The 25,517-nt window shown below is 36.3% G+C and overlaps 1 protein-coding gene across 4 annotated transcripts in view; it reads right to left on the bottom strand.

The window, feature by feature from the left end:
- Nucleotides 1-25,517, bottom strand: part of PPP2R5C (protein phosphatase 2 regulatory subunit B'gamma) — a 197,156-nt gene that overhangs the window by 148,368 nt on the left and 23,271 nt on the right. For 3 of the 4 annotated variants that reach the window (XM_027849051.1, XM_027849053.1, XM_027849052.1), the window contains exon 3: nt 17,181-17,340. In XM_027849051.1, the coding sequence (XP_027704852.1) occupies nt 17,181-17,340 (160 nt within the window). Of the gene's footprint in view, nt 1-17,180; nt 17,341-20,603; nt 20,624-25,517 lie in introns of those variants that run through there. The other variant, XM_027849054.1, reaches the window with a different exon arrangement.

Raw genomic sequence — 25,517 nt, 5'->3', positions numbered from 1 at the left:
TACAGTAAAGTAGGAGGAGAAGGGGAGAAGAAAGGCGGGTGGGGGCTGACAGAAGGGAAAGCAGGTTGGGGGAGGTAAAAGTTGGAAGCATAACACTTTTGAGAATGTACAGGGTGAAAGGAGAGAAAGAGTAGGATAAACAGGGGAAAATATGATGGAGGGAAATACCCAATAAATATCATTACTGTGGAAAAAAAAAATTCAACAGCAAGTTTCTCTGATAAAGACCTCATTTCTCAAACATGTAGAAAACGGAGTCAATTTATAGAAATAAAAGCCATTCCTCAACTGATAAATGGTCAAAGGATATGAATGGGCAGTTTTCTGATGAAGTAATCAAAGCTACTTATAGCCATATAAAAGATGCTCTAAATCACTACTGATTAGAGAAATGCAAATCAAAACAACTCTGAGGTACCACATCACACCTATCAGATTGGCTAATATGACAGAAAAGGAAAATGAAAAATGTTGGAGGGGATGTGGGAAAATTAAAACTCTAATGCACTGTTGGTGGAGTTTTGAACTGGTCCAACCATTCTGGAGAACAATTTAAAACTACTCCCAAAGAGCTATAAAACCATGCATAACCTTTGACCAAGCAATACCACTACTAGGTCCATATCCCAAAGAGATAAAAAATAAAAAGGAAAAGGACCTATATGTATAAAAATATTTATAGCAGCTCTTCTATTGGTGGCAAAGAATTGGAAGTAGAAGGAATGCTCATCAATTGGGGAATGGCTTAACAAGTTGTTATATATGATTGTGATAAAATACTATTGTGCTAGAAGAAATGATGAGTAGAATGTTCTCAGAAAAACTTGGAAAGACTTACATGAACTGATGCAAAGTGAAATGAACAAATATAGAACAGTTTGTCAGACTGAGGCTTGAGAAGTACTTACGTGGTGAAGCCAAGAAGAAAAGTTAGCAGAGAAAGAAAGAAAAAATGCTTCAAAGAAAATTTCCACACATGTCTGCTAAAGTCCCAAACTGAAATCTAACCAAGGATATAGTGAACTCTTTTTTTCTTTTCCTAGTACTATTTTATCTCAGTAAAACTGAACTTTTCACTTAAGTTGTAATTTAAGGCTGGCTGGCAAGTATGGTAAATTCAAGGTAAGTGGTTTATTTAAAAAATTATTTCAATTTAAAAAAAAAGAAATGAAATGAGCAGAACCAGAAGAGCACTGTACATAGTAACAGCAATATTATATGATGATCTACTGTGAATAACTTAGCTATTCTCAGCAACGCAATGATCTAAGACAATTTTGAAGGACTTATGATGAAGCGTACTGTCCATCTCCAGAGAAAGAACTGGCAGAGCCTGAATGCAGATCAAAGATACTTTTTCTTTGCTTTCTTTATTTTTCTTGTTTCTTTCTTTTCTTTTTTTTTTTTTTTTGGTCTGTGTCTTCTTTCACAGCATGACTTACATGAAAATGCATTTTGTATAACTACACATATATAATCTATGTCAAATCGCTTGCCTTCTCAATGAGGAAGACAGAGAATGTGGAATTCAAAATTTGAAAGAAGAATGTTAAAAATGTGTTTATATGTAATTAAGGAAAAAATAAAATATTAAGTAAAAAAAACAGAAAATAGGAAAAAACCCAACAACAACAAATTACTAATATCAAAAATGAAAAAGGTAAATTCCTAACAAATGAATAAAGGAGATTACTAGAAACTATTCTGATTAACTATATGCCAATGAAGCCAACAAATTAAATGAAATAGATGAATGTTTACAAAAATATAAAATATTCAGATTAAAAGAACAAGAAATAATTTAAATAATCCAATCTCAAAAAAGAAATGGAACAAGCTATAAATGAACTTCCAGAGGAAAAAAAAACCCAGGTTCTAGGTATATTTACACCTGAATTCAAAGCAAACATTCAAAGAACAATTAATTCTAGTTTTAGATAAACTGCAAATATAGAAAAGGAAGGGATGCTACCAAATTCTGTTTACAATACAAATATGATCTTATACCTAAACCAAGGAGACTCAAAATAGAGAAAGAAAACCAGACCAACATTCCTAATGAAGAGACCCAAAAAGTTTAAATAAATTATTAGCAACATATCAAAAAGATTATACACTATGATCAGGCTGAATTTATAACAAGAATGCAGAGCTGGCTGACTTATAAGGGAAAACTGCCATTATAATAGATCATTATTAATAGCAAAATCACATTACTTCAATAGAAGCAGAAAAGCTTTTGACAAGATATAATTCCCCTTAATTACTAGACTTTCCTTAATATGGTAAAGAATATTGATCTAAAATCAAGACCTAGAATTATGTGTAATGGGGATACAGTGGAGGCTGTTCAGTAAGACCAGCAGTCAAGCAAAGATGTCCACGTTACCACTACTATTTTGTATAGTGCTAGAAATGCCAGTTACAGCAGTAAGACAAGAAAAAGAGGCTCTGATTCTTATAATCTAGCCACTGCTCAGATTTTTACAATCTAGTCAATAGCTCACAGGTGCTCAGATTCCTTAAGAATCCGGCTAATATAGCAGATCTTTAATAAACCTTGTCTTTGACTTGAGAGAGAAAAAAAAAAGACAAGAAAAAGAAATTGAAGCAATAAGCATATGCCAAGTTGAAACAGAATTATCATTTTTTACAAATGACACGATGGTTTATTTAGAGAACCAAAGAAGTCAACTAAAAAATAAAAAAAAAAACTCCAAAGTAAAAGGAGTATTAATAAATCCATATAAATCATCACTACTTTTGTATATTACCAACAAAACCCAGCATGAAGAAATAGAAAGTGAAATTCCATTAAAAATAACCACAGAATGTATAAAATACTTAGAAGTCTACCTACCAAGGTATACCACCTATACCATATACCAAGACATAGCTATACTGTATTCATCCTTACAGTCCTCTTTGAGAACAACTGACAGACAACAACAACATACTACAGGAGCTACATGAATACAAATACAAAACACTACAGAAATAAAACACAGATATAAATAACTGGAGAAATATTTACTGCTAATAGACAGGCCCAGCCAATATAATAAAAATTACAATACTACCAAATTGATTTTACTTATTCAGGGCCATGCCAACCACCTATCAAAGGATTGCTTAATAAAACTAGAAAAAATAATGAAATTCATCTGGATCAGGGGTTCTTCACTATTTTTGTATCACGCAATCTGATGAGATCTACAGATCTCTTCTCAGAATTTTTTTGAATGCATCAAATAAAACACAGAAGATTACAAAGCAAACCAGTTATTCTCAAATATTGTTATCAAAATATTAAAGTTAATGGACTCCATGTTAGGCATCCCTGATCTACAGGAACAAAAGGTTAAGAATCTCAAGGAAAATCATGAAAAAAGTAGGGAAGAAAGGGTATCTCATAGTACTAGTTCTCAGACTGTAGTGATCATTGAATTACTTAGTAATGGTTAAGAAAGAGAGGGTGGTAGATAGTTAAGAAGAGAATGGAATAGATTAGGTACACAATATGTAGAAGCAAATGAACCTAGTAGCCTGGTATTAACCCAAAGATCCCAGCTCCTAGGGTTACAGGTTCATTATTTGACAAAAAAACATGAGGGAAATGGGAAAGTAGTCTGGCACAAATTAGTTTTAAATCAATGGCTCTTAATTTGGATTTTGTAACTTTTCTTTAAAAAAATTTTTTTGATTACTATTTCAATATCATTTGTTTCATTTGTAATCCTATGTATTTTATTTCATACATTTAAAAACATTATTCTGAGAAGTTTCACCAGACTGCCAAAGTGGTCCATGGCAAAAAAAAAAAAAAAAAAAAAAAAAGGTTACGAACCCCTGGTTTAGATGACACCTCAAACCATAAGGTAAACTCCAAATGTAAACATGACTTTAATATAAAAAAGTCACATCATAAATTAGAGCAGTAAGGAAGAAATTACCTTTCAGATCTGTGGACAGGGAAACAGATATAGAGATACACAACCAAACAAGGCACAGAGGTAATTCTGATTACATAAAATAATAATATAAGTAATAAAATAATTTTGCACAAACAAAACCAATGCAGCTAAAATAAGAATGGAAGGAGTTAAATGGGGGGGAAAATCTTTCTAGCAAGTTTCTCTGATAAAAGTCTCATTTCTAAGCTATATTAAGAAACAGATTTTATTAAAGTAGTAAAATCTATTTAAAATATAAGTTTAATTATATTTATGTTCATATGAAATTGCTATATAAGTATCTAAATATTATACAACAATTTTTAGAAAATATAAAATAATAAAATTTACTAAAATAAAAACATTCTCTAAATGATAGTTGAAAAATATGAACTGGTAGTTCTCAGAGGGGAAAAAATCCAAGCTATCAATAGCATGCAAAAAAAAAAAGCTCCAAAATCACTAATAATCAGAGAAATGAAAATTAAAAGTAACTCTGAGGTTCTACTTCACATCCATTAGATTGGCAAAGCTAGCATAAAAGGAAAATGACAAATGTTGAAGGGGCTATGGAAAAACAGGCCCATTAAATTGGTTAAATTGTGAACTGTTTCAACAATTTAAAGCAATTTGGAACTTGGCATACTTTTTGACCCAGTTATATCACTACTAGGCCTAAATAATGATGATGATATTAATGAAAACTAGTATTTATATATCAATTTAGGGTTTGCAAAGCATTTTACATATATTACCTTATCTGATCCTCACAAAAACCCCGGAAGGTAGGTGCTATTATTATTCCCATTTTACAGATAGGGAAACTGAGGCAGCAGAGGTTGCTCGGGCCATACAACTAGTGACTATTTGAGGCCAGTTTTGAACTTAAGTCTTTCTGACTCTTAAGTTCGATACTATGCCATCTAGTTGTCTCAAAAAGATCAAAGAAAGATGAAAAAGGAATCATATGTTAAAAAATATTTATAGCATTTCTTTTTTGTAGTAGCACAGAATTAGGTAACGGTTGAACAGATAATGTCATATGAACGTATTGGATTACTATTATGCTATAAGAAAAGATGGAAGGGACTAACTATGGATACTTAAAACTATGGCCAGACCTCCAGGAAAAAAGATGGGAAAAAAGCAAAAATTGGAATACATGAATTAGATTACAAGAGTACTCTTTCACCTCTTTTCATTGATCAACCCCTTGGGATGTCACTCTGTCTCTCCAACTCTTCTTTTTACTCCAGTCTCTGATAATCAGGTAGCCCTTCTTACCAAGGTCAATACATCTGAACTTGATTCCATCTCCTCTCATTTCATTCTCCTCCATCTTCAAGCTCTCCCATTTACTGGTTCTTTCCTTGATGCCTGCAAACATGCTCCTCTCCCCCACACTTAAAAAAAACTTTATTAAGGGGCAGTTAGGTGGCACAGTGGACAGAGCTTCTGCCTTGGAGTCAGGAGGATCTGAGTTCAAATCCAACCTCAGACACTTGACGCTTATTAGCTATGTGATCCTGGGCAAGTCACTTAACCCTGATTGCCTCACCAAAAAAAACAAAAAAAAAAAACCCACAACTTTACTATAACCTACTATCTTCCTCAAGCTTTCATGCTCTCCTTCCTTTCTCAGCCAAACTCCTAGAAGTATCGACTTATGTTTTTGTTGTCTCCACTCTTCTTTAACTCTTAGCAATCTGACTTCTGACCTCAGTCAATTGAGAATGTTCTCTCCAAGCTAAAAGTGATTTTTAAAAAAAAAAAAATGTTTTGTATTGATAGTTGGCTTTTACGTTGCTTTACATCACTCCCACCCCCCAGTCAAATAATTTCTTAATCACTAGTTCTGATGGTCTTCTCTCAGTGTTCATCCTTCTTAACTTCTCTGCAGAATGACACTGTTGATCATCCTCTTTTCTTGTATACTCTCTTTGCTGGGGTTTCATGACACTGCTCTCTCCTGGTTCTCTTCCTACTTGCCAGGGCAATCATTTTCAGTCTCTTTTGCTGATTCTTTATCTATACCATACCACATATCTAAGGATGTACCCTAGGGTTCTCTTGGAGTCCTTTTCTCTCACATTAGCACCCACGGAAATGACTTGTAGCTATATCTATCTATCTATGCTACAGTCTCTCTCCTGAAACAGAACTACTTACTGGATATTTCAAAACAGATGCCCCAAAGCCATCTGAAACTCAATATGAACAAAATAAAATCTACTGTCTTTCACTCTGAAATCCAAAACCTTTTCTAATTCTCTTGAACATAACACCATCTTCTTTCACTCTACCAGGTTTACAATCTCAGCATTGCCCTAGACACTTAACTCTCCCTCACTCCACATAACCAATCAGTTGCCAAAATTCTATCTCCTTGACATCTCTCATATCCATTTCCTTCTTGGAAATCACGTGGCCACTACAGTAGTTCAGACTCTTATCATCTCTCATCTGAACTACTTTAAGTCTCCTACTTGGTCTCCTGGTCCTAAGTCTTTGCCCATTCTAACATATCTTTTCCACACAGTGATTCTGCTTAAGGTGCAGGTCTGACTCAAACTCAGTGGCTCCAAACTACCTCTTAGATGCCCTTAATAACCTGATCTCAACTTACTCTTCCAGCCTCATTTTGTGTTGTACCTACTTCCTATGGCTGTCTGTTCCTGCCCGACTGGTCTTGTTGTCCCTTAAACACGGTGCTCCATCTTCTGTCTCCGTGTTATTGCACTGGTTGTCTCTCTCCCCAGGAATGTCCTCTACCTCATCTCTGGGTTACACAATCCCTTTCTTCCTCCAAGTCTCAGTTTAAGTACGCCTTCTTCTATACGAAGCCTCTTCTCATTCCCCAACTCCCTGTCCTAAACAATCTTATATTTATTCTGTTTATACTATATGTACAAGTTGTCTATCCCAACAGAATGTAAGCTCCTTGAGAGCAAGGACTACTTCATTTTTATCTTTGTACCTCCAATGCCTAGCACAGTGCTTGGCACATAGTAGATAATAAAGGCTTGATGACTAATTGTTCTTCCCTTGCTTCCTTTTCCTCCTCTGTAAAATGAAGATACTCATAACCATAGTACTTTGATTAGAATGTATGCTCCTTGAGAACAGGGACTAATTATTGCCTTTCTTTGTATCCTCAGTGCTTATCACAATACCTAGCACTCTGTAAACATTTAACTTACCTCACAAAGCTATACTGAGACTAAAATGAGATAACAGATGTAAAATATTTTGCAGCCTTTAGGGAGGAATAAAGCATACATTTTCAGACATGACCAATGTGCTTGTTTGTTTGACTATATTTATTTCTAACAAGGCAGAATTCTATTGGTGGGGGAGGGGAAGAGGGACAAAGTCCTTATAAATTAACAGTAACACAGAAAAAGGAAAATAGCATTAATAAAACATTTTAAAAGGGAACAGAGAACCATTCAATCAACCTTCCTTCCACCCTCCCCAAATTCCCCAACTTAAAAATGCTATGTAAACAGTGGTAATTGTTTAAAAATGATATAATTACCTTTTTCCACTGCTACATTACAAAATGTTTGCTTGACAACACTTCCAGTGTTATCCTAGTCCCACAGCTATCACAAACTCAAGATATACGCACCAGAAAACATTACTTTCTTCTCTAAATTTTTGTTGCTGTTGTTCAGTTGTTTTAGTTGTGTCTGACTATTGGAGTGGTTTGGCCATTTCCTCCTCCAGCTCATTTTATAGATGAGCAAACAGAGGCAAACAGCCCAGGGTCACATAGCTAAGTAAGTGTCTGAGGCCAGATCTGAATTCATAAAGCTGAATCTTCCTGATGCCAAGCCCAGTGCTCTACCCACTCCACCAAAGAACCTGAGTTCAAATTCTGGCTTTGATAGGAGCTGCTTGTGTGACCATGGACAAATCATTTAACCTCTGTATTTCATAGGCACAAAGGGCCAGAAAGAATTTAAAAAACATTGTGCTAAGGCTTGTATCTTTGGGGGTAAAATACTGCTGCCAAGGGCTTCTGACAAGAAAAGGCAGATTTAGGAAGTGAACAGCTAGTTAAGAAGACGTGTATTTCATGGCCGTAACTAAAATATAGGAAACAGACTCCTGGTCACGGATGGAGTGCACCTACTATAAACCACTAAGAAGGTATATGCCTGTTTTCAGATGAAGAAATTAAAGCTATCTACAGTCATATAACAAAACGCTCTAAATCACTATTGATTAGAGAAGTGCAAATGAAAACAACTGTGAGGTACCACATCACACCTATCAGATTGGCTAACGCGACAAACCAGGAAAAGGATAAATGTTGGAGAAGATGTGGGAAAACTGGTGGAGTTGTGAACTGATCTAATCATTCTGGAGAGCAATTTGGAACTATGTCCAAAGGGCTATAAAAATATGCATATCCTTTGACCCAGTAATACCACTTCTAAAGCTATATCCCAAAGAGATCATACAAATGGGAAAAGGACCCACATGTACAAAAATATTTATAGCAGGTCTTTTTGTGGCTGAATTAGAAATTGAGGGTATGCTCATCAGTTGGGGAATGGCTGAGCAAGTTGTGGTATATGAATGTAATGGAATACTATTTTGCTATAAGAAATGATGAGCAGGCAGACTTCAGAAAAACCTGGAAAGACTTGTATGGTCTGATGCTGAGTGAAGTGAGCAGAACCAGAAGAACATTGTACACAGTTACAGCCACGTAGTGCGATGATTAACTTTCATAAACTTAGCTCTGCTCAGCAATGCAATGATCTAAGATAATTCCAAAAGACTCATGATGAAAAATGCCATCCACATCCAGAAAAAGAACTATGGAGTCTGAATGCAAATTGAAGCATACTATTTGCTCTCTTTTTTTGGGGGTGGGTTTGTTTTGTTTCTTCTTTTTTGTGGTTCCTCCCATTGGTTCTAATTCTTCTTCACAACATGACTAATGTGAAAATATGTTTAATGTGAATATATATGTGGAGCCTATATCAAATTGCATACCATCTTCAAAAGGGGGGAGGGGAGGGGAGGGAGAGAAAATTTAGAACTCAAAATCTTATGGAAGTGAATGCTGAAAACTAAAAATAAATAATTTTTTTAAAAAAGGTATATGCCTTCATACAATAACAAACAATATTGTAAAAACAGTTTTGAAAGATATAAGAACTCTGATCAATGTAATGACCTACCACCTCCTAGCAAGTAATGGACCCAGAATGCACACTGAGACTGTTTTTAGACATGCCCAATGTGCAAATTCATGTTGCTTGACTGCACAGATTTATTACAAGCATTTTTCTTTTTTTCAACTGAGGGGAGGAGATGTGAGAGGGAGAGAAGATAGATTTTGGTTAATTGAAAAAAAAGAAAGAAATGATAATTGCGAGACATCAAAACTTTTTTTAATCTTTAAAAAATAAAAAGAATATATTTGCCTGAAGTCTTGCGAACATCATGAAAAGTATTTAAAACTGAAAATGAAGCAAGAATGAGAAAACTTCCTAGATATATCGGTCAAGATAGATACCATAACATGAGATCATATAGTGTGAGCTGGAAGAATACATTAGGGGTCATTCAGTCTAATGCCATCATTTTATAGATGAGGAACTGAGGAAATGTTAAACGATTTAGATAAGTCACAAAGGCTGAAAGTGGCAGAGCCAACATTTGAACCCAGGTCCTCTGCTTCTAAGTCCAGCACTTTTTTTTTTTTCTTTAAACCATACTAAAGAATAGCAGCTCAGCAGGGGCAGCTGGGTGGTGCAGCAGATAGAGCACTAGCCTTGAAGTAAGGAGGACCTGAGTTCAAATCCGGCCTCAAACATGCAACATTTACTAGCTGTGTGACTCTGGGAAAGTCAGTTAACCCCAATTGCCTCACCCTCCCCACCTCAAAAGGAAAAAAAAAAAAGAATAGCAGCTCAAACCCAGAAATTGAAAGGTAGCAAAATCTAAGAGACAAGCCAGCAGTTATCACTGAGACTTGGTAGATTGAGAGACCAGTGACTAGATAAAAGGAAGTAGCCTTAAATATTAAGTAGGTAGCCAGTACTGACATTTTATTTTATTAAATTTATTTATTTATTTTTAGTTTTCAACATTTACTTCCACAAGATTTTGAGGTCCATATTTTCTCCCCATCTCTCCCCTCCCCCCACTCCAAAATGGTATGCATTCTGAATACTCCTTCCCCTAATCTGCCCTCCCTTCTATTACCCCCAACCCCCACCCCATCCCCTTTCTCCCTACTTTCCTGTAGGGTAAGATAGATTTCCATACCCAATTGAGTGTGTATGTTATTCCCTCCTTAAGTCAAATCTGATGAGATGAAGATTCACTCATTCCCTCTCACCTCCCCCTTCTTCCCCTCCACTGTAAAAGCTTTTTCTTGCCTCTTTTATGTGAGATAATTTACCCCATTCTACCTTTCCCTTTCTCCTTCTCCCAGTACATTCTTCTCTCATCCCTTGATTTTATTTTTTTGATATCATCCCTTCATATTCAACTCACCCTGTGTCCTCCATCTATATCTATATCTATCTATCTATCTATCTATCTATCTATATATTCCCTCCAACTACCCTAATACTGAGAAAGGTCTCATGAGTTACAAACATCATCTTTCCATGTAGGAATGTAAACAGTTCAACTTTAATAAGTCCCTTATGATTTCTCTTTCCTGTTTACCTTTTCATATTTCTCCTGAGTCTTGCATTTGAAAGTCAATTTTTCTATTCAACTCTGGTTTTTTTTTTCTCCAAGAATGCATTAAATTCCTTTATGTCATTGAATGTCAATTTCCCCCCCTCACTGATTACACACAGTTTTGCTGGGTAGGTGATTCTTGGTCTTAATCCAGCTGCTTTGACCTCCAGAATATCATATTCCAAGCCCTACAATCCTTTAAGGTAGAAGCTGCTAAATCTTGTGTTATTCTGATTGGGTTTCCATAATACCTGAATTGTTTCTTTCTGGCTGCTTGCAATATTTTCTCCTTAACCTGGGAACTCTGGAATTAGGCTATAAAATTCTTAGTTTTCCTTTTGGGATCTCTTTCAGTAGGTGATTTTACCCTCTGGTTCTAGAATATCAGGGCAGTTTTCCTTGATAATTTCTTGAAAGATGATGTCTAGGCTCTTTTTTTGATCATGGCTTTCAGGTAGTCCAACAATTTTTAAATTATCTCTCCTGGATCTATTTTCCAGGTCAGTTGGTTTCCCAATGAGATTATTTCTAACTGTCCTATTTTTTCATTCTTTTGGTTTTGTTTTATAATTTCTTGATTTCTCATAGAGTCATTAGCTTCCAATTGCTCCACTCCAATTTACAAGGAATTACTTTCTTCAGTGAGCTTTTAGACCTCTTTTGCCATTTGGTCTAGTCTATTTTTTAAGGTGTTATTTTCTTCAGTATATTTTTGAGTCTCCTTTAGCAAGCTGTTGACTCACTTCTCATGATTTTCTTGCATCACTCTTTTCCCAATTCTTCTTCTACTTTTCTTGATTTTTAAAATCCTTTTTGAGCTCTTCCATGGCCTGAGACTAATTCATATTTTTCTTGGAGGCTTTGGATGCAGGAGCTTTGGCTTCATTGTCTTCTTCTGAGTGTATGTTTTGATCTTTGTCGCCAAAGTGAGTTTCTGTAGTCTGATATTTTTTCCACTGTTTGCTCATTTTTCCAGCCAATACTTGACTTTTTAACTCTTTGTTAAGGTAGGGCTCTGCTTTCAGTATGGAGGGCGTACTGTCCCAAGCTTCAGGGGTTTTGTGCAGCTGTTTTCAGAGATACTTCTAGGGACCTGTAAGTTTTCAGTTCTTCCAATGTGGTAAGGAAAGGTGTTTATTCCTCTCCTGGCCTGTGCCCTGGGTCTGTGAGTGACCACAAGCACTCTTTTCTGCCCTGGAATTGTGAGGAGGGTTCCCTCTCCACTGCTGCTGTAAAGCTCTGCTATGCCAGTGCTCCTCCTTGCCCCAAAATTGCGACCCAGATCCAGGTATAGGCAAAGCAACAGAATCCTGCCTCAGTGCCAGCAAAGAGACTTCTGTAATTTCCTTCTAATCAGTTGTTCGATCCTCTTACAATCTGTGAGCTGAGAGCTCCAAAAGCAGCTGCTGCTGCCACCACCACCAGTGCCACTGCTGCTGCCATGGGGCTATGAGAGAGCCAGAGCTGGACTGTACTCCTCTCTCACCCAGGTACAACAGACCATCCCTACTGACCTTCTAAGTTGTCTTTGGTATTTGTGGGTTGAAAAGTCTGGAAATTGCCACAGCTGCCAGTGATTCAGTCCCCCACGGCCTGCTCCAGGTTTGCTGGGGCCGGGGCTGTGCTGGCATGGCTTGCACTGGACTGCATTCCTCTCTCAACCTGGTGCAACAGACCTCTCCTGTCGACCTTCCAAGTTGTCTTGGGCTGGAAATTTGTTTCACTGTCTTTTTGTGGGTTCTGCCACTCTAGAATTTGGTGAGTCATTTTTTTACAGTATTTGGAGGGGTTTGGGGGAGAGCTCAAGCAAGTCCCTGCTTTTACTCTTTCTACCACTGACATTTTAAAGAGAAGACTGAAATAAATGAAATGTTTGGGAAACAGAAATCGGACAAGCAAGCATAATATAGTAGTGAGGACAGAATTCCACTAATCAGGACATGTGTTAGAGCTTTCTGTCCCCAGCAAAGCAATTAATAATTTCTTACCTGGCCTTAATGGTAACTTTATTCTTCAAGAAGGGAAACTACTAGATCTGATCCTCATCAATAAGAAAAAAGTGGTTGCTAGAAGAGAAATTGTAGGAGGGGGAGAAGTGACTGTTTTCAAAATTTGTAAGAGAGAAAGAAAAGAAAGGTGGGCATGGTGGCAGAGCCTTCCTGAATATTCACCCCATGAACCTTGATTTCCTGTGAAATGAAGAGATTACACTAGGCCATCTCTGCAGGTCTCCCTTCCAGCTTTAATATTTATTCCCTAAGTATGTTTTTATAAATATGAGCTTTTTTTTTTAAATGTAGGCCATAATTTACAAAACATTTAAACTAAAAACTAAAGTAGTCAGGGATGCAAACTGCCCCTCTCCCAACACCTCATCCTGTGTTATTCATGAGGACCAAAAGCAAGTCAGAAGCTGATGTCAAAGAAAGTGTCAAGAGAAAAGAAAATGTGGAAGATTTAATAAAGCCTTTTCTTTTCTGTACATTAATACAGATGGTATGTTATTTATGGGATCCTCTGATCATATTATGCATCCCCTTCTAGATTAATATATCACAAACATCCTTAGTAAACATCATAAATTATATGTATGTCACTGGAGGACCAGCATAACTAAATCTGAAGAGGCTAGTCATCAGGTTGGCAGCAAGGGATAAGGTTTTCTGCAACAGCCACTCTATTAAATGCTTGAGTGGCTGCAACATGTGCATTTGTTTGAAGAGGGAAGCAGAGAAAGGTGCTTACTAATAATGACAAAATCAAGAATCTTTATGGTATTGAAGTAAATATTAAAAAAAATCATATAGATTATGGAATCTGTCAGGGTATAACTATTACTTGTATTGATTCATTAAGAAAAAAGTCTTTAAGGCAAAACCTAATTGCAACAGGCTATACATGTGTACTTTGGTCAAGGCAATTCAATTCAATCGTATGGCTAAAAATAGGTTGCCTGGTATTCTGATGTCCACACTTAAACTTTCAACATAAGACCACAAGGCCAGAATGACTTTTTAAACAGTAAACAAGTGAAGTAGGAAGATAAATGGATAAATATGTAAAACTTGTTACTTTATAATGTGTCTATAAGTATCCTAAAATACCAAAATAACAGGATACAATTTCATTTCACCCAAGTAAGACAACTTCAAATCAGTATAATCACCTCCTTAATGACCATTAGAATATTATGATGTTACAAGTATACAATAATACTGATCACTGTAAAATTTTCGTAAGTACTTTTTATAAATTCAACTCGCCTGACTAGACATTATGTCATACTGAAAAAAAAAATACATTAAGAATAATTAAGAAATATAAACAAAAAAGCCTTTTCCAATTCATTATACAAAGAACTTCATACTATCAACAATTATTTTGAGCTAAAAAAAAAAAATACCAGATTGTTTACAGCAAACAAAAGAAGTACTTAGGATTTTTTTGTGCTTTTCACAAGTTTGGTAACACCCTAAGATCTAACCATTATCTGTAAATGTTCTATTTCCTCAATCAAGAATGCTGACATTTCTCTATCTAATCATAACCTTCTATTCACATGATGCTGAAGGAATTGGAAGAAGTTACATAACAGTGCTGATTAGACTCACTATAAATTAATGTTATTCAACTTCAATTGGACCCTCACTGTGGCAAGGGAATCCTTTAATTCCTCCATGATTTCCTATCTCACTCCCTCACTATTTCATTCTTTTCTCACCTCAAGCCTTCTATACCTTCCTCTCTCCCCATTCTCTAAGCTGAGAACCTTACCTTTTACTTTACTGGGAAAATTGAGGTCACTGGTCCTCTTCTCCCTTTCTTTTCATGTCAAACCCCTTAAAATCATCCCCTACTCTCTTCTCTCCTCATCACCAGTCTCTCTTAATAAGGTCGCTCTCTTCTTTGCCAACAACAGTTCTTTACCTGTGCCCTTGATCTCAACTCCTCCCATCTTCTCCAGCAGACTGCTCTCTCAATCACCCCTCCCACTCTTGAATCTTGTCTCTCTTACTCAAACTTCCCTATTGCCTTCAAACATTCCTAAGTCTCCCCATCCTTAAAAATAACATTTACTAGATTCACCATGCCCTCAAACTATCTCTCATTCCTTTTTCAACCAAATTTCTAGGAAAAAAACTGTCTATACTTATTGCCTCCACATTTTTTTCTCATTCATTCGTTCGCAACCTTACTTCTACCCTCATCACAAAACAGTCCTCCAAAATGACCAACAATCTCTTAATTGTCAAATCTGATCTTTTCTCACTACTAATCCTTCTCAATTTATTTGTTTCATTTGACATTGTGGCTCTCCTATATGCTCTTGAGTTTTTACAACACTGCTTTCTCCAGGTTATCTATCTGTCTGACTCCTCCTCCTCCTCAATCTCCTGTGGCTGGTTCACTACCCACATCATGCCCTCAAATTATGGGGGCACTAATGGGTGTACCTGAAGATTTTCTTGGGGTCCTCTACTCTATACACATTTTCTCTTTGTGATCTCATCAGTTACCATGGGTTTAATTAACTATGCAGATGACTCTTAAATTAACATCTCTAGCAACAGTTTTTTCCCTGAGCTTTGGTCCTGTATACACCAATTGCCTGATGGACATTTCAGATGGGATATTCCAAAGACATCCCAAGTTCAACATGTTCAAATTGAGCTCATTATCTTTGCCCCCAAACCCTCTGCTCTTCCACATTTCTCTATTTCTACTAAAGGGAATACCAGCTTTCCAATATCCCAGGTATCTCCTAGGATATTCTGTGTTTTATCATCAACTCCTCCCTCTCTCTCATTCCACATCTCTGATCAGTGTCAGATGCTGCCATCTCTACCTCCACCACAGCTCTTGAGTCTGATCTCTTCTCTTTATTGCCATAGACAACCACTTTCCCCTTAAGTTTAGATTCTCTTCATCCCTCAACTATATTATTACAACAGCCGCCTACACAGGTGGCACTTGTGCTCGTTCTTGCTCCCTCTCTCAGACTTAACCACTGGGATGCCGAATAAGATCACATCCTGACTATAAGTCTCATGTAAAATGAGGGGGCTAGATTAGGCGATCTTTGAAGTTCCTTCCAGTTCCAAATATATGATCAATCCTATGATCTGCAAAGTAGACATAGTAATACTTGTATCAACAAGTTTGAAGAGCTGTGAAGAAAGTACTTTGTAAGTTTGAAGAGTTGTGAAGAAAGTACTTTGTAAGTTTTAAAGTACTACATAAATGTGACCAGTCATTGTTATCTCTCCAAACAGTTCACAATTCTGCAGTACTGTAAAGTTTACAAAGCACTTTCTTCCCAACAACCACGTGCAGTAGGGAGTGTCTAGTTGAGAAGGTATCTATTAAAAAAAAAAACCAAAACCCAACAGTTGTTGAATATGTAGGGTTCTACATATTCCAAAAATAATGTTTTAGCAAGTATGTGAAAATTAAGTTAAAAAACTTGTTTGCACCCATTACCTATTCTTTCCTCAATATAGTTTGAATAGAATGTGTATACACGTACTATACTGAGGGATTTCAAAGTAAAGATTGTCTTTATCTCGAGGTGCTTATTTAGTCAAGCTAGTGAGGGACAGCATGATGAAATGAATCTTGAAAGTATTTTCTTCCCTATACATTATACATTTTTCATCAAGAAAGCAGGTGTTATTCTTGTTTTCTTACATGAATATATATATATATCTACATCAATCTATATAAAAATGAAGTTCTACTTAACTTTCAAACCATTAATAAATAAGTAGTCTGTTAGAATTAACCCAGAAACTTTTCTATAATCCTCACAGAATCTTTTTTTTTTTTTTACACTTTTTTCTTAGTGAGGCAGTTGGGGTTAAGTGACTTGTCCAGAGTCAAATAGCTAGTGAGTGTTATGTGTCGGAGGCCTCATTTGAACTCAGTTCCTCCTGACTTCAGGGCCAGTGCTCTATCCACTGCACCACCTAGCTGCCCCATCCTTACAGAATCTTAAAACAATTTGGCAGAACTATTTGCAAATGTGAAAAGACTATTATGAGTTACAAGTACTAAGGACAGATTTTTAAAAATTTAATGATGTATGAAAGTACATTTCTTCTTTGAGAAAACAAATCTATAGATTTCCATTGTTCTTACAAACCACCAATGATAATCTTAAATTTTCCTTAATAATCCACTTTTGTCCATAAGGGAAAAAAAATCAAGAGAAGTACCAAAAAAATCCTTACTTTTCTTCTTAATATTGTTTGTAATAAAACAATACACTTCTGATCATATTTTCATCTTTAGTAGCTATTCAGCTTTTACCTACTTGAGAAACATTTTTGCCAAAATTAGTTTAAAATATTGTATAAATTAGAGAAACACTTTAATTCAGTCTAAGAGACTGAGAGAAGGAAATTTTACAAAACACAAAAAGAATTACAAATGATGAGAAAAGATCATTAACATTCTTTTTTCCTTCCCCTAAAAGATAAACATTAACAAAATAAAAATAATGAAAAGTACCTTTTAAAGCTGGTAGTTTTTGTAGTTCTCTGTTATTGCTAACATTAAACCTTGAATTACTTAGGCGTTTTTCTTTCTTCACTACAGGTTGTGGAGTAGGTATTTTCATTTTAGACAATGAAGTTTGGGACGCAATAATGCTGTTTTTCTTGTTAGAAATCTGTTTTCAAGATAAAAAACCAAAAATGCACATTTAAAAATTGTTCTTGCACTTTGCAGCATAAAGATTCAGAAAACAATTTTTGAGTTAGACTAAGTCTATTCCTTTAATAATTATTTCACTATACCCCAAATTAAAAATTCTCTCCTAATGACTACTGTCTGCACCTCAACTTTCAACCACTCATGATTTTCAAAGAAGTGCTCACACTTATTTTACAAAACCTTTTAATATGCCCCATGACAAATTACTTTTATCAGATAAATCCAAAACAGGGAGAGATAAAGCAAAGAGTAAACCATTCTCACTAATGAATACTGATGCAAAAAATTTAAAGAAAATCTTAGTGATGTATCCAAAAAAATCATTTCATGAACTTTATTGATACTAGAAAGACGATGATTCAATATTAAGAAAACAATTATCAAAAACAACAAAAATCAAAGATTTATACAGGCATAGTAATGCCTTTGACCAAAAAAAAAAAATATGAGAGGGAAAGAAAAGGAAGAAGGGGAAGAAGAGGAAGAAGGCCAAAACAGCAACAATTGCTACTTACATTTACTTTGAGACTATCAGGGCCCAAACAATGACCAAGTGGGGCTTGGGCTGGGACCTATTGTTGGGCCAATCAAGGAGAGCCTAGGGATTTGGGTTTAAGGTATGGTCCTTAAAAAAGAAGTCTAGTCCTTAAAACCGAAGATACTTTGCTAGGTTTCAGTGATCAAAATTTATATTCCTTTGGCAGGGGAAGGGGAGAAGACAGAAGGACTGCGTTACTCAACTAGTCAGTTCCAGTTGAGTCCTCAGTGGGCAGTCCTCAAAAGTATTTGGTAGATCAGAGGACAGACTAGATAAGCTTCAGAAAGTGAATATGGTAGGAGTTAATCATTCATTCAATAAATATTTTTAATTACATACCATGCAGATTACTATGCAAGGTTCTAGGAATATGAAGACAAAAATGAACAATTCTCACACGATTAAGGTTCTTATATTATGAGGGTTGTGGGAGGAAATAAAAAGAGATAAATAAATACAAAGTAATTAAGCAGGGAGGAGAAGACGATAAAAATTAAGCAGCAGTAATCCACATACCACTGTCACTGTATGGTTTTTCTCTGGGTCCCTTTCCTCTTTCTTGCCATACGTTCTTTCTCAATGATCTCATTTGACTTCCAAATCTACGTATCCAGCCCAAATTTCTATCCCAAACTCCACTTGAAGAGAGGATGGCCAGAAAAGCAGTTTTCTGTTCTAAATCAATCATGCCCCTAAAACTAGCAATACAAATATTAAGTGCCTACTGGGGATATAAAGAAAGGCAAAAGCCAGTGTGCTATCAAGGAGCTCACAGTCTAATGGGGTAGAAAATATGCAAACAAGTATATACAATTAAGCTATATACAAGATAAATTTGAAATAATCAACAGAGGGAAGTCATTAGCATTAAGGGGGATTAGTAGAGGATTCTTGGAGGTTAGATTTTAGCTGAGACTTGAAGGAAGCCAGGAAAGCTAGGTGGTAAAAATGAGGAGAGAGTATATCCCAGACATGAAAGACAGCCAGGGATATGTCAGGAGATGGAATACTTTGTTTGAGGAATACCAAGGAGGCCAGGGCCACTGAATTGCACTGGAGTACTTGGAGGGTAGTGGGTATGGTGTAAGGTGTATGGAGACTGGAAAAGTAGAGAGGGCAGGGCAGGCTATAAAGGAATTTGAATGGCAAACAGAGAATTTTATATTTGACCCTGGAGGAGATAGAAAGCCACTGGACTAGGGAGGGGGAGGTGGGGTACAACACTGTCAGACCTGCATTTTAGGAAGATAATTTTGACAGCTGAGTAAAGGATGGACTGGAATAGATAGAAACATGTAGCTGGTAGACCAACCAGCAGGCTATTGCAACAAGCCAGGAGTGTGGTGAAGGCCTCCACCAAGGTGGTGGCAGTGTCAGAAGAGAGAAAGGGATGTATGCAAGAAATGTCGAAAAAGTAAAATCAACATTGACAAGAGATTGGATATGGGGAGTGTGTGAAAAAAATAAGAAAAATTTTAATTCAAACAATTCTGTGGTTTCTCCTCATGCCCATCAAATGGGGAAGTGAGGAGATCTTAAAAAGAAACAGAAAAGGTACATTAATATTCAGAATATTAATGTTCTGTATATTAATAATGCTGTGAATTGATAGTCATTCTGAAAAACAGTTTGGCGCTTCACTCAAGACAAGTCACTAACCTTTTTATAACCTAAAATCATGCAACCTACTATTAGGTATATGCCCCAAAGAGATCTATGACAAAAACAAAAAGATCTCAGGTATCAGCAACTAATTCAAAGCAGCACTCTTTGTAGTGGCAAAAAACTAGAAGGAAAATCAGTATCCCTTGACTGGGGAATAGCTGAATAAAGTGTGGTATGAGAACATAATAGATTATTGTTAGTCAATCAATAAACATTTACTTATTAAGTGCCTACTATATGCCAGACACTAAGCACTGGAGACACAAAGGCAAATAATAGTCTCTTCGCAGGAGGCTCAGTCTAATGGGGGAGACAACATGTAAATAACTATGTTCAAATAAGTTATATACAGGACAAATTGGAGATAATCAGCAGAGGGAAAGCACTAGAATTAAAAGGGGTTGGGAACAGCTTCTTGTAGAAAGTGGGCTTTTAGTTGCCATAACAAAGTTATGTTTATGAAATAATTCAGAGAATCACCAAAAGACTTCTATGATGTAATAGAGTGAAGTAGAACCAAGAGAATATACACAATGATGACAATAATGTAAAACATAACACTAAAAAACAACTTGAACCTTGATTAATAGTAATTATTATTCTCAGTACTGGAGAAATGATAAGGAAACAATTTTAAATTGTTTGAACTGATAAGGAAACAAACTCCTTTTATCAGGAGAGGGGTGAGGACTATGGATGTGGCATACAGTATACATTATCAAAAGCAAGTGCTATTTTGATTGCCTTTGTTAAATGCTTAAAAAACAAAGCATTCACTCATCTGCCTAATTCTTTGGATTTTTTTTCTCTAAACAAGGGATATTAAAGTCCTTTTAATAGCAGGCTGCTTGATAGAAATCTGTGCATGTGGGTCATATCAATTTTTTACACTTGCTAATTGATCCAAGACAACTAATAGTGCTGGAAGAGTGGGCAGCTGGTTAAGTTTTATTGGCCTACCAGCTAGCTAATTAGATTAAATTTTTTGCTAAAAATATCAAGTAGGCTATACTCACCACATATGTTGGACCATGGGACTCTCAACTTCTGATTTCCACAATTTTCCCATTAAGAGATAATGCGTTATATTACAAAAGGATGTAGAAATGCAGATGGTAGGCTAGAAAGAGCAATGAGTCACCTGGTTTTGACAATACCAGACACACATCAATCAACCAACAACTATTAAGTATCTGCATTGTAAAAGGCATTGACCTAGACAGTGGGGATACAAAGACAAAAACAAAATGTACATATGTAAGTAAATACAAGACAAATTTACTGTCATTGGTGGGGGAGGGCACTAGGAAAAGGATAAGATTCCCAAAGGGTTTCATTTACAAGGCAACACTTGAGCTGAGGACTCCAAGAAGCAGAGATGAGAAATAAATGCACTTGCAGCTTGGAGATAGGAGATGGCATGTCACCTGTGAGGAACAGCAAAGAGGTCCACATGGCTGGACTGTAAAGTGAGTGATGAGGATAAGGATATACATAAAAGGCTGCAAAGTAAGTTGGGGGCCAGGTTGTTGAAGAAGGGCTTTAAGAGCCAAAAAGATAAAATTGCTTTTGATCCTAGAGGCAATAAGGAGCCACTGGAATTTATTGAATGGGAGAAGGACATAGTCAGACCTGTGCTAGAAATCAAAGACAGAAAGAAAGTTCAATCCCTGAGATACAAAAATATTCACTGCAGCTCTTCTGTAGTAGCAAAAACTGAAACAAAATAGATACTCATCAATTGAAGAATGTCTGAAGAAACTATAGTATATGAATATAATAATTGCTGACTTTTAATGGCACTTTAAAGTTTATAAAATGCTTTACACACATTATCTTATTTGATCATGATAATAACCCTGTTATTTCCATTTTACAGATAAGGAAACTGAGGTTCAGGTTAAATGACTTGTTAGTATAAGACAGCTACTAAGTTATCTGAGACAGGATATGAACTCAGGTTTCCTTGAGTCCAAGTCACGCTACTTCTCTAATGAAATTTTATTGCATTGTAAGAAACAATGAATACAAAGAACAGAGACATGAGACTTGTATGAACTGATGCAGGATGAAGTCAGGAAAACAATTATTACAATAATGTTAAGAAAATCTAACAGTAAAACACATCCATCTTCAGACTGTAATGACCAATCCTGTTCTTAGTGAATAGATGAGGAAGCACTTCCTCCTTCTCCAGCAGAGAACTGAGAGGCTGAGCAGTGATTTTGCTTAACTGTTTTTCTTTGAGAGAAGGAAGGGACACGGCAGGAAATGACAAGTGTGGGATCTTGGGCTTGTCACAACACTTGGAGCCATTTCCTTATTTAAAGAAAAGGGATAATAAACTTGGTCCTACCTAACCTGAAGATTATCAGATAAGAACACACACATACACACACACACACACACACACACACACACCTGTAAAAATTCTAGAAGGAATAATTTTTTTTCCCTTTCTACCAAAACATTCCTTTATTAGACAAAGCTACAGCAGCTAAATAGGAGGGAAAAAATCGCAATGTAGGTTCTCTTAATCTCTAAAAACTATTTTATTTTAAAAAATTAATCTTGTTTTTACTGTCACTCCTCTCCAGACTCCTCCCTTTTACATGTTCAGCTGGTGGTGCAGTGGATAGAGCACCCGACCTGGAGTCTGGGGGACTACCTTGGACAAATCATTTAACTAGTCTGCCTCAGTTTCCTGGTGATAATAATAGCACTAATCTCCAAGAATTGTCATGAGGATCAAATGAGATAATAATGGTAATGTGCTTAACATAGTGCCTGGTACATACTAAATGCTACATAAATGTTAGCTATTATTGTTAGTATTATTATTATTCTAAATAATCCTACATTCAATTACCCTGATATCTGGGAAATACAGGACACATTTTATACTCAAACTATACAGGAAACATCCATTACCTTCATTACTACATACTCTTATTAATAATAAGCATATTATTAGAAAGGTATGCTTCAACTCATTACAACACAGAACTTGCAAATAAGCAGAAATGTCCAACAATGGAATGAACTATTCTGTCCAGGTAGTGAGTGCCCCTTGTCCCTAAGTATCTAAACAGAGGAAAGATGAATACTTAGGATACTGTTAAGAGGATTCCTACACAGAATGGGCAACCTGACCATATGACCCTTGGAGTCTTTTTCAACTTTCTATAATTCTATGTTATTTATAGAACAAGAGTTATCAACCCCTCCCACTACATTCATTCAACAAATATTTACTGAACACCTGCTACATGCAAGACACAATGTGAGAGATACCAAAAAAAAAAAAAAAAAAAGAGGCATAGTCCCTAGCCAAATGTAGTTTAGAATCTAATGAGATAAGACAGATACACAAATGAGTATACACAGGGTTGAATAAGTGTCATGAGAGGTACAAAGTGCCAAGTTGGTTTAGAAGACAGAGATTACTCCTGGCTTGGGGTGAAGGAGGAGAAAATCAGTAAGGGTTTCATCAAAGAGTTAGCATCTGATCTGAGATTTGAAGAATGGGTAAAAATTAGACTGGTAAAGCTTGGAGGAGAAAAGTCACTTTAAGTGAATAACATACTAATAATAGTTAACATTTATCTAGCGCTTACTTACAACGTGCTAGGCACTGTGCTAAATGCTTTACAATTATTATCTCATCTGATACTCCTAACAACCCTGGGAGGTAGGTACTATTATTATCCCCATCTTACAGATGAGGAAACTGAAGTAGGCAGAGGTTATATGACTTGCCTAAGGTCATCTAACTAGCAAGTGTCTGAGGCTGTATTTGAACTCAGGTTTTCCTGACTCCAGGCCCAGTGCTCTGTCCACTGTGCTACCTCGCTGCCCTAGTGAAGAAAACTGTAAGCAAGACATGATTTTTGAGGAAGTATAGTCAGACTAGGAGGAGACAGGGAAATCCAACAGAAATAGGACAAGTGACTGATAAAGGCCATAGGTACAACCTCTAACCATCAAAGGAATTTTACTAATGCATTTTTATCTAGCTTACTCATGACTAGTGTATTCAAATGTGCCTGGAATCTCCTTATCCTGTTGTTGTTCATGGTTCAGTCATGTCCAGCTCTTCATGGTTACATAGACCATAGCACACCAGACCCCTCTGTTGTTGTTCAGTTGTTTCAGTCATGTCTATTTGTGACCCCATGCACCATAGCACACCACATTCTTCTATCCTCTCCTATCTTTCACAACCCATCCAAGTTCATGTTCATTGTTTCCATGACACTATCTATCCATCTCATCCTCTGCCATCCTCTTTTCCTTTTGCCTTTAATCTTTCCCAACATCAGGGTCTTTTCCAATAAGTACCATCTTGTCATTATGTGGCCAAAGTATTCAAATTTCAGCTTCAGCATTTGACCTTCTGATGAAGAGCCTGAATTAATTTCTCTAAATATTAACTGATTTTATCTCCTTGCTGTTCAAGGGACTCTCAAAAGTCTCTTAGCTTTCCTCATGGTCCAACTCTCAGTCATATATTGCTACAGGAAAAAACCATAGCTTTCATTATATGGACCTTTCTTTGCTGGCAAGTTAGTATCTCTACTTTTTAGTATGCTGTCCAGATTTGCCATTGCTTTCCTTCAAATGAGCGTCTTTTAATTTCATGGCTACAGTCACCATCTGCAGTGATCTTTGAGCCCAAGAATATAAAATCTGACACTGCTTCCATTTCTTCTTCCTCTATTTGCCAGGAACTGATGGGGCCAGTTGCCAAGATGTTCATTTTTTTGATGTTAAGCTTCAAGCAGATTTTATACTCTTCTCTTTTGCCCTCATCAAGATGCTTCTTAATTCTTCTTCACTTTGTGTCATCAGAGGGGTATCATCTGCACATGTGAGATTGTTGATATTTCTCCTTGCAACCTTAATTCTGGCTTTTGACTCATCTAGTCTGTCATGTAATGTGATATACGTTTACTTTGCATGTAAGTTAAAATAAAAAAGGTGACAATATACAGCCTTGTTGGATGCTTTTTCTAATCTTAAACCAACCAGTTGTTTTATGTTCAGTTCTGACTGTTTTCTTAGCCTACATGCAGGTTCCTCAGGAGACAAGTAAGATGATCTGGCATTCCACTGCCACATTTTGTTGGGATCCACATCGTCAAAGACTTTAGTGTAGTCAATGAAACAGAAGTAGATATTTTTTTAGAACTCCTTTGCTTTCTCCATAATCCAGAGATGTTGCCAATTTGGTCTTTAGCTCCTCTGCCTCTTCAAAAACTAGCCTGCTCTTCTGCCAATCCTCAGTTCACATATTACTGAAGCCTAGTTCGCAGCATTTTAAGCATAACCTTGCTGGTGTGTAAAATGAGTGCAACTGTTTGGTAATTTCAATATTCTTTGCTGAATATTCTTTGGCACTGCCCTTCTATAAGATTGGGGCATAAATTTATCTTTTCCAATCCAGTGGCCACTGTTTGAGTTTTCCAAATTTGCTGGCATATTGAGTGTAGCACTTTAACAGCATCATCTTTTAGGGTTTTAAATAGTTTAGCTGGAATTCCATTATCTCCTCTAGCCTGTTAGCAATGCTTCCTAAGGCCCGTTTGACTTCATTCTCCAGGATGTCTGGCTCTAGGTCAGTAACTATACCATTGTGGCAGCGATGTTAAGATCTTTTTTGTATAGATCTTTTGTGTATTCTTGCCACTTCTTCTTAATCTCTTCTACTTCTGTTAAGTCCCTACTATTTTTGTCTTTTATCATGCCCATTTTTGCATGAAATGTTTCCTTGATGTTTCTAATTTTCTTGAAGAGGTCACTTGTCTTTTCCATTCCATTGCTTTCTTCTATTTTTTTTTTACATTGTTCATTTAAGAAATCTTTCCTTGCTATTCTCTGGAATTCTGCATTCAGTTGGATACATTTTCTCCTTTCTCCTTTACCTTTCA

The sequence above is a fragment of the Vombatus ursinus genome, unplaced genomic scaffold (assembly GCF_900497805.2).
Source record: "Vombatus ursinus unplaced genomic scaffold, bare-nosed wombat genome assembly UNPS02007284.1, whole genome shotgun sequence".
Taxonomy (NCBI): domain Eukaryota; kingdom Metazoa; phylum Chordata; class Mammalia; order Diprotodontia; family Vombatidae; genus Vombatus; species Vombatus ursinus.
The sequence above is the reverse complement of the archived record's forward strand: the minus strand, read 5'-3'. Positions and strand labels throughout refer to the sequence as shown.